We start from the raw sequence: 9,897 nt of genomic DNA, 5'->3' as shown, positions 1-9,897 counted from the left end.
TACTAGTAGGCCAATATAGAATTAACCTGTTGCGTTGCGCATAACGCGTAATGATTCTTGTGAACTAATCTGTTTTTTTACGAGTCGGTCACAGTTATGCGCGTGCGCAATCGACGTTTTGGGGAATGGGTTTGTCGAAGGGAACAAGATGGCGACTCAGGCAAAAGCGTCAACATATTTAGTAGAGTAGATGTCAAAATTCCAACTAATATAGCTTTTTATTGGCAACCCTGTAGGTTTCCATGCATCATGAAGACCAGGATCATGTTTTTGTGTAGAAATTGATCAGAATACGACTAATTTGAGCCAGCGAGATGTGCGAGAGCTATGCCCGCTCGCTGCTCCGTGTTTCGGTGGCGCAGATCTGCCAAGCGCTTGGCTGGGATGCGGTTCAACTCACTGCTTGTGACCTGCTATCTGATGTTCTGCATCGATATATTCAGCAATTAGCAAGAGGCTGTCATCGATACTCAGAACTTTGTGAGTGCATTATTTTCATCCTGCTTACTATGATTTGGTAGCAATGTAAAAGATTGGATCACGTTGTTTTCATTGATCTCAAACGCTACCCCAGCTCACGTGAGGCCTAGCTAGCATGCTAGCTAGTTTTGGATGTCATCACTTGAACGTACAGTAGTAAGTACATAGCAAGCTAGCTAAAGATAGTAGCCGCAGTACAGCCGTCTGTGTAAACATTGTCTAGGATGTGAGATCTGAAACTGTGGTATACAAATCGAGTACATTTCTAGCTATTGAACAAATTGTCCACGTTTTTAAACATTTTAAACTAACTATTGTAACAAACGTAAACGTGAAACTGGTCTCTGACAGATAGACAACAGTACAGCCCACCATGTGGATACGCTGGAAACACATTGCTAGGTTGTTTACAAACAGATGGATGGCACATTTCTAGGTGTTATTGTTAATATATATAGTTCTCAGTGATGCTATTACAGTGCATGAAATCATGTTGGCATATCACTAATTAAGTAAAATATAATATATCAATACAGAGGAATTTGACATGCAGCCTTATGTTTAAAGGCAGTTCAACATGTTATGTCTCACACACTGATGCCTTTTGTCAGATGGACGAACAGATCCTGTGTTGGATGATGTTGGCCAGGCCTTCAGGCTTCTGGGGGTGAGCTTGAGTGAGCTCGAGGACTATGTCCACAACCTGGAACCAGTGGGCTTTGCCCAGCAGACTCCACTCTTCCCTGTCAGCAAAAACAATGTGCTGCAGTTTCCTCAGTCTGGGGCCCGTGATGCAGAGGATAGGAAGGACTACATTCCAGATTACATGCCGCCCCTCGTCTCCTTACAAGAAGGTATTGGTCCTCACGGCTTCTTTTTAAACTTGTGTGCGTTTGTTCTTAAGTGAAAAAAAATAATTTTCTCTTGTATATACTCTCTTCGATTTTCCTTTCCCACTCGGTATCTGTAGAAGAGGAGGAGGAAGAGGTCCTTGCTGACATGGGAACCTCAGCTGAAGCTATGCAGGTTCCATTGGATGATGACGATGAGGATTTGGAGGATGATGAAGCAGTCAATGATGAGAATTACCCTGTGAAGAGACACCTAGATAGCCCTGACGCAGCCATGGGCATGATGCCGACCTCCAAGAGGCCACGTATGCATCCAGGCTTCAGCCCAGAATGGGGGATAGAGCCCAGGGAGCCCCTCACTTCCCTAAATCCCCAGCGTGTTCCGCCTGGTATGTTGGCATCTCACGATGGTCTGAGCTCACTTTCTCTATCCCCTGAACCACCCTCTGGAACTCCAGTGTCCTTCCGAGCCCAGCCGGTGATGCCCAGAAACCCAGACCACAAGTCCCATGGTACGCCAGGCCGCAAGCCCAAGGTCTCGTCCCCGGGAAGACCACGAACTAAGTCCCCCAAGGGTTTCAACGCTGGAGCTGTGGGTGGCAGCCCCATCCGCTCTCCAAAATCTTCGCAAAAGGAGAGAAAGAAATCTCCGGGCCGCACCAAGAGTCCGAAGAGCCCTAAGAGTCCTAAAATGGGCTCTACCAAAGCATCTCATCTGCAGGGGAAGACCGACGCTCTCCAGAGGTTGCCTCTCTCTGCGTTGAGCGAGCGAATGGGCAAGGAGAACATCCATATGCGTCAGAGCCTAGAGGAGAGAGAGCTGGCAGAGGCCCACTTCAGGAAACTTGAACCTGAAACAGCGGATATTGACGACTCCATAGATGCCGTGATTGCGAGAGCGTGTGCCGAGAGGGAGCCTGACCCATTTGCTTTCTCCTCGGGCTCGGAGTCTGAAAGCGACGGTTTCTCCAGTCCCAGGAGGCTCACCATCATGGAGCCGTCCACCCCCAAGCTTATGTTAGGGCCAAACAGCTTTGGGAAAGACACATCAACACCACTCCCCCTCAATGCAGGCCCAGGAAACTGGACAATGGATGACTCTATCAACGAAGTTATACGCAAGGTTAACCAGGGGGGTCCCTCGGGCACTCCCCAAAACCAAGATTACATGTCCTCGGCCTCAGCCTCACCACCAACTCCCGAACCGCTACTCAAAGTCTTTGAGGAGAAGAACAAGATGGTGTCCTCGGCAGATATCAAGAAGAAACTGAAGAAGGAGCTTAAGACAAAACTGAAGAAAAAGGAGAAAGACAAGCCGAAAGACAAGGACAAAGACAGAGACAGGGGCAAGATGAAGGAGAAAAGTAAGGACAAGAATAAGGACAAGAGCAAAGATTTTTCCAAGGAGGGCAAGATGCCCTGGAAAGACTTTGGCGTTAAGGATGATGACATCAGAGATCACTTCCGTCAGAGGGATTTGGGTGGGCCTGAGGGCTCAATTAAGATAAAGTCTAGAGATGTAGGAGAGGGGTCCAGGAAGGAGAAGGACAAACACAAAGATAAGCGGAGGGACAAAGAAAAGAGCAAGAGGGACAAGAGAGACAAGGGCAAAGACAGAGGGAGGGACGAAAGGAAACTTTCCACCCTTAACCCCTTTGGTCTTGGTGACATCCCAGCCCTCTTCAGCCCCTCCACCTGCTTGCGCATTCCCTCCATGTTGCCCCCTCTTCCCCCCATCCTCCAGGATAAGGATGTGAAGAGCAAAGAGAAGGATAAGAAGAAAGACAAGAAGGAGAAAAAGAAGAAGAAAGACAAGGAGAAGGAAAAGGAGAGGGAGAAGGCAAAGGAGAAGGAGCGGGAGAAAGAGGAGAAACGTAAAGAGAAAGAGCGGGAGAAGGAGAAGCGAGAGAAGGAGAAAGAGAAGGAAAAGGAGAGGATCCGTCTTGAAAAGGTACTCTTTCCTTTCAAATCTGGATTTGTGACCACTGATGCACAGAACTTTCTGAAGTGTCTGAACTAAAATATGTTGCTCTTCCCAAGGTGAAGGTGGAGACCTCTCCAGCTGTTCCATCTCCAGTTATCCCCAGGCTGACTCTAAGGGTGGGAGCCGGCCAAGACAAGATGTAAGTTTTGTTGATATGCATAGTTTGGAGGTTTTGTATTTTACACAGGTACATAATTAGATTCTAATGTCATGTTTTTGTCCCTGCTCTTCTTATATATCACTAGTGTTATCAGCAAAGTGGTCCCAAATTCAGAACCTCCCAAAACTCTGGCTCCAAAGACCCCCATCGCCAAATCTGGACCAGGAAATCGCCCCAGGACACCTCCGCCTCCTCCGATACTCACCCCAGTTGTACCTTTGTTGGTCCCGCCTGCGTCGCCACTCGCCCCTGCCGCTGCTCCTCTGCCAATGCTGTCGCCCGCGTCTATACTCTCTGCTGGAGGATCCCTCAAAACACCTGTACGGAGCGTGGTGACTGAGACTGTCAGTACATATGTGGTGAGCCTCTCTCCCTCTATCCCTCACAACTATCTTCTGTCAGCCCTTATGCAAGTCTGCTGCTAATAGTGCCCCGTCTGTGGTATTTACCTCAGATCCGTGACGAGTGGGGCAACCAGATCTGGATCTGCCCTGGATGCAACAAGCCTGATGATGGGAGTCCCATGATAGGATGTGATGACTGTGATGACTGGTACCACTGGTAAGTTACATTTCTTTCCTCTACTGGCTCAACGTACAGTAGAGTACTTGATTTATAGTATTCAGTAACAATAGTACAGTGACCACAGCAACATTGTTGTGCCACAATGATGAATGTACTGTGACAACCTTGAAAGAGCCACTCTGATCAATATGGTCTTCACTCTTTAGCATGTATGCGTTACTCCCCTCTTATTCTTATTCTTCTTCTCCTCAGGCCATGTGTTGGGATTCTCACTGCTCCCCCAGAGGACCAACAGTGGTTCTGTGTTAAATGTGCTGGTAAGAAGAAGGACAAAAAACACAAGAAAAGGAAACACAAAGTGCATTGAGACTATGCAAAAAGCAAGTTTTTGATCTTTTTTGGACTGCTTCAACCCATCCTTGGAACACTCCTGGCACCGCTGTAAAAGAAAACTCATGTTTGACATTCACTGATGATTTCAGTGAATTAAATGAACTCATGCAAATTTTTGACCCTGTAAAAAAAAGAAAAAAGAATCAAACCAGCACATATCCACCTTCCTTCTTTTCCTGTAGGCTCCATAATTACCACTTCCCATCTGTACATTAGGGCCTTTTGTTGACATGGATGTCCAGCCATCAGGAATGTTTAGGTGGTTAATTTACTACAAATTATGCCTTTTCTTCATGATTACAAAAAGACTGAGGTCAGTGTTGTCACAAAGCATTTAGAGAGAAGTCTACACACATTGTCATAGTGTCCCTGTTCTGTTCGAATTGCCACAAAAGGAAGTTAAAAATCATACTGTATGACAGATGCCTCTTTAAATCTTACCATTTTCTGCAGTAGCATAAATGTCATGTATATAAAGATGACTGCTTTTGTGTGTATAAATGTGTAAATACCAACTTCCAAGCCAAGTGCATTTTGTTCTTAGGATTCTGACTTGTTAAATCCATTTCCAGATATTGGTTTTAACTTGAATGATTTTCTGTAATTTCTGTATATTTTTTTAAATGAAAGTTTGTATTTTTATTTTTCTTCACATGGATTGTCCTGGAGTTCTACTATAGCTGTGCGTGTTGTAACCTGTCTTATTTTTGCAGATATTTCAATATTAAAGCCTAACAGTCTTTGTATGTTCTCAAACATAAATCTCATTGCCATCCAAAAATGTATTCTCTGTACAAATATCCTTGTATCATTTAGTTATCATCGGAGCAGTACTGCACTTCTCTCTTCATGCATTATTTTTACATGGAATGTTCTGTGTGCAATTTTCACCCCTAAGATCTTTTTCATTCATTGTTTTGATGCATTTAATTAATGAAAATACAGTGGAAATATTTTAACAGGCTCTTGAATTTGTTCCGGCTTTTAAAGGGGGTAGTATTTATTTGTCTCAAAACAAATGCTTGAGTGGTTGGAGCCAAGTGGAGTTGTGCATTTTCTATTGTGCTATGAACAGCATTTGCCTCCTCAGTTTTTTACATTTCTCTCAGTGACCACATGGTGTCATTCTTATTGCAGCCTAGAAACGCTTTTAAATGCCAAATCATGTGAGAACCTGTCTTAATATGTTTGGACTTTTGGGGAAATATGAAGTGTATTTAACTTGGTGCAGTGTTATCAAATGATGGATATTAGAACTGGGACAAACAGTATTATGACAAAATACACAGGCCCTGTGTATTTTTGGTGGTTATCCTCTTGTAACTCAAAACAGGATGAATTGGCAAAATGATTGATGATAGTAAAGCTAAAATATCACAGTATGATGGTACTCAATGAAAATGAAACAGTTCACATTTTCAGTGATCACTGACCAAATGACAGGAACCAGGATGCTTGCCTTTTAAGAGTGGGAACAGAAGATATTGCTGCTTGGTGATCTTTTCCAAATCTGTAATCCTTTTGCTAGTAGAAGACTCATCCACAAAGGGAAACGTGTCTGTAGTAAAGAGCAACAAATCAACTGGTATAAATGTTTATAGGCGAAAATGACTACAAAAGTCCCTGTTGTCACAGCTGGTTACATATAACATTGGCCTTTTTAGATCTTGGTTTACTTAAGACGAGTACATCTGGGCTCTTGATCTTGGATTCTGCCATCTTGACAGTGGAATTATCGGCAAACAAAACAGGGATAATTAATTATTCTGTAACATGTACTAGGCATGTAAGAGGATATGTGAGTGGAAAGTAGATGGGTGCTAGAATAGAGTATATAGTCAAGCAAAGAGATGACTAGATAACAGCAGTATGGTATCAATGGCCTAGATAGAGAAGAGACATACCAGAAATCCTCAGATCTAAGTGAAATCAAAGAGGATGTGAAAGGTGACAGGCCTTTGAAAGAGGAAGTGAAGCAAGTCCTCTTGCAAGAAAAACAAAAAAACACATGGTGTCAGACATAAACAGACATTTCTCTGGTAGTTTTATCGTCGATACCATATACTCAAACATCAGTCAGAATGACTTCACAGTGAGGGTATATATTTGTGGAAAGTGGAAATAAACTCAAAAGCTTCACTAGTTAATAAAATGCAAAGCTTTTAAAAGATAAATCATCCTCACAATATGCGAGTTGCTACACAACTCTCCCTAATTACATTGAATGTCTATTCCTTTGTAAAACTTAGTCAAGCTGCTCATGGGCATTAATTTTCTAACTTTTGTACCCTTTCATGTAGGTGTAAAGTCTTGTACAGTTTCATCTTTTTCTTCACTTTTGGCTAATTTAGATTGATCAAAGCTCCCTATAGCAGACCTTGGACTGATCTTATGGACTATAGATGTTTCACGGACTATAAAGATACTGTCCAAACACATCCATCTCAAACTGCTTTTTGTCTTTTGTGGCCTAACTATATATGTTCCTGAGTGTTCCTAACTAATCTTATTTGAATCTTTACATTGCACTGCACAGAGTTTACTGTTATAGAATAAGAGTCATGATTAATCGTCATGAAATACAGAACTATGTTTCCTAATGTCCTATTATTTCATTTTTGTACATAGTTGTTTGTACAAAGCGAATATTGATAGCAGTTTCAAAACAAGCCACAAGAAGAAGGAAGTGAGCAATTGTGTTCAGTTCTTGCATCGAGGCCACCTGCCGTGTAGTGAACACATTAAGTCACTGTTACTCTTACTCAGGGGTGCAACGTGCATTTGAGAGTCTGAAACTGGTTTTCAGATAAACCGTACAAATAAAGCATCTCTTAACATAGTTTTATGGATTTATATTTAAAGTAAGACTGATAATGGACATGGGAAGCAATTAGTCACAGCGCTAAGATCAACTTTTGTCTCAATCCACTCTGCACAACACCCTAAACACTGACAATCATACAGACTGAGAGACTCAGCTACAGTTTAAGAGTAGGATTTCAACATCAGCTTTAAAAAATTCATGTCAGCGGAAAGGGGAGCATAGCTGAAACCAGGGGGATTTGTGCTCATATCACAGGAAGAGAATCCCCTTTGTGTTAGTCTCATCCCTTATGACATCTGCACACTCTCATTACCCTGTTTCCAATGGCTTCCTTCTTAATGTCAAGTTGCTCTTAGGGGGGAACCTATGAGATTGAGGCCTAGGAATAATTTCTCATGGTTTTTGAGGGGAAGGATGTTTCAGCTATTACTGAAATGAGATTAGTGAAAGTATAATATTGTTTTACCAAGGTATCATGCCTGAAATAATAGGAGAGATTTAAGAGAATGTTGTGACTGCCTGTAAAATTACACACCTCAAGTATACAAATGAGCTGTTGCTATGCAAAAGCTGGCTCAAGAGTAGTTGCTGATGGGATGTTATGTTTGGTCTCTCCCATATAAGTATGTTTTGGATGCAATTGGCAGTTGGTGGGGTACAATGGCCCAAGGGTATCTTGCAAGCTATTGTATGTAGGACATCTCAATCTAGTTAATCTTGTTTAGATTGATTGCATCTACATGCCTATATGTATGCTTAAATTGATACGAATTTTGAGAATATTTGTCAAACTAATAGAGATCTAGAAATGCTTGTTGTCAGATTAATAGCCTATTTTATGTTTTACAGGTACTCTTCAAGTCTGTCTCAACTACAGTACAACTACCATTTAGATGGAAAAACAAAATGCCAAAAAGAGGAGAGTAATGTAATCTCTGCTTTATTAAAAGGTGTCAATGCTTACCAGAAAGTGTAGTTTGGAGGTTAAAAGGTTGTGCTATCTTTGCCCCTCACTGCTAAGGTGTAGTAGGGGTAGGAGGTAATTTGAGGCTGTTTCTTTCTCATTCACTAGTTTATTATCAGTCATTTCAAGGAATGTGGAGAATGTGACATGCACATCCCCCTGTTTAGGAGAATCACACAGGATGTGATGTATGGTATACCAGCCCTTCAACACTTTCAAGCAGCAAACAGCATAAGGCCACCATTTACTAACTAATCCAGCATTATTAAGGTAAATGTTTCTAAGCCAAGAGGAGACAGTGCTCCCCCCCCCCCCCCAAATCCTGTGTGGTACGTAAGCAGTGCAGACCAGTACGTTTCCTACGGCTGATCCTCACCTGAAGAGCTCTATTCCAAGAACACCTGTGTTAAGCCTGTATTTTGTATGGTCACTAAAGCATGCATGCAAAACATGAACATGGGTTGTGCCATTAAGAACAGATCTGAAGAGATCCACTGGCAACTGTGTCAATGTTTCCCCTAATTTGCCCCAGTCTGACAGTAGAAATAAATCACCCATGTCCAATTTCCTGGACTCTTACTAATACGGGTGTCAATTAGTCGAAGAGGGCTACTGTGGCTGCAGCTTTTCAGCCTGAAAACTAGGCTGCCGCAGGCGGCACAATGCATTAGCGCACGATGAGCTGTCAGATAGGATTATTTCAGCCACGCCAGTCAGCGAAGGGGGTGGGCGCCGCTCTGCTGCACTAAACCGTGGAGAAAGAGGGGGCGGGAGACAGAGACAGAGAGAAAGAAAGGGAGAGAAATACACTGATAGAGGAGAGGGAAAGAGAAGAAAGTGGCCATTCTACAAGGTGGATTTTTCCGGAACACCGATGTTGGAACACTCCTCTGAGCTGGCCCTGGTGCAGAGCTTGTACGTCAACAGCATGCGCTGTCCCCCCTCTGCGGCCGGGGTCTCTAGCAGGAATGAGGACCTACCTATGAGGTACGTTGGGTCAGTCACAAATGGGCTGGCTTTTGTGAGGCAAATAGTGTTTTTAATGCCTCTTTGTCTGTGGTGGATGTTCTTATTTTGTGCATTGTTTCCAGTTGATGCATTTTCATGCTGTTGCATTAATTACATTTGTGATATGTATGTTTTTACTTAGTGGAAAATAAAAAACTATATTCTGTGATCCGTAGAACACTTGCATGTTCAAATAAACTCTTGCCTTTCTAAGCCAGCTAGGACAATATGTCAATATATTGAAATAAATATTCTGGTCCTAGGACCATCTTTATGTAAAGACCAAAACCTATGAATAGTATTCCATGGAAATTATTTTAAATGGAATAAAAATAATATTTTCATACAGTTCCACAGGGACTTAAATCCTTGTATTGACTATAAATTAAGGGAGATGTGAGCCTGTCAGTCAGTATTGCAGGGTTTTTCCTCTGAAGAGAGACCGACCACTGTCTGATACTGGACTGTAATGGGAAACACATCCTACCAGGCCCTTTCTCTACCCCCGTCCAAAGCAACAGAAGATAAGAAAGATCTTCTAAAGAGGCAGGAACAGGTATACATTTGTATATCCAGTACAAAATTTGCATTAGCCAGTAGCCTACCCATATTGAACTACTGAGTCAAACTCAAATAAGATAGTTACTGCAGTGGAGTTTTCCTTACGTTTCATGTTCTTCTTCAGCATTAGGCATGCTCAAGGCTTCC

General features: G+C 42.6%; 1 protein-coding gene across 2 annotated transcripts; it reads left to right on the top strand.

Moving 5' to 3' along the window:
• Positions 1–155: 155 nt before the first annotated feature.
• Positions 156–5,140, top strand: taf3 (TAF3 RNA polymerase II, TATA box binding protein (TBP)-associated facto). Of its 2 annotated transcripts, none has more exons than XM_067235325.1 (7): positions 156–480; positions 1,092–1,334; positions 1,451–3,282; positions 3,372–3,454; positions 3,561–3,819; positions 3,930–4,036; positions 4,253–5,140. In XM_067235325.1, the coding sequence occupies exons 1-7, from the start codon at positions 315–317 to the stop codon at positions 4,365–4,367; spliced, it is 2,805 nt and encodes a 934-aa protein (XP_067091426.1). In that variant the 5' UTR covers positions 156–314; the 3' UTR covers positions 4,368–5,140. The 2 variants fall into 2 exon arrangements, with proteins under 2 accessions (XP_067091426.1, XP_067091425.1); XM_067235324.1 differs by having other exon boundaries at positions 3,561–3,834.
• The last annotated feature ends 4,757 nt before the right edge of the window (positions 5,141–9,897 follow it).

The sequence above is a fragment of the Osmerus mordax genome, chromosome 4, assembly GCF_038355195.1.
Source record: "Osmerus mordax isolate fOsmMor3 chromosome 4, fOsmMor3.pri, whole genome shotgun sequence".
NCBI lineage: Eukaryota > Metazoa > Chordata > Actinopteri > Osmeriformes > Osmeridae > Osmerus > Osmerus mordax.
This window is presented reverse-complemented; position numbering and strand designations above follow the sequence as displayed.

Coding starts and splice junctions, on each gene's coding strand:
- taf3 (XM_067235324.1), top strand. CDS start 315: ATGTGCGAGAGCTATGCCCGCTCGCTGCTCCGTGTTTCGGTGGCGCAG. Junction 3,283..3,371: donor AGAGGATCCGTCTTGAAAAG/GTACTCTTTCCT, acceptor GCTCTTCCCAAG/GTGAAGGTGGAGACCTCTCC. Junction 3,455..3,560: donor GGAGCCGGCCAAGACAAGAT/GTAAGTTTTGTT, acceptor ATATATCACTAG/TGTTATCAGCAAAGTGGTCC.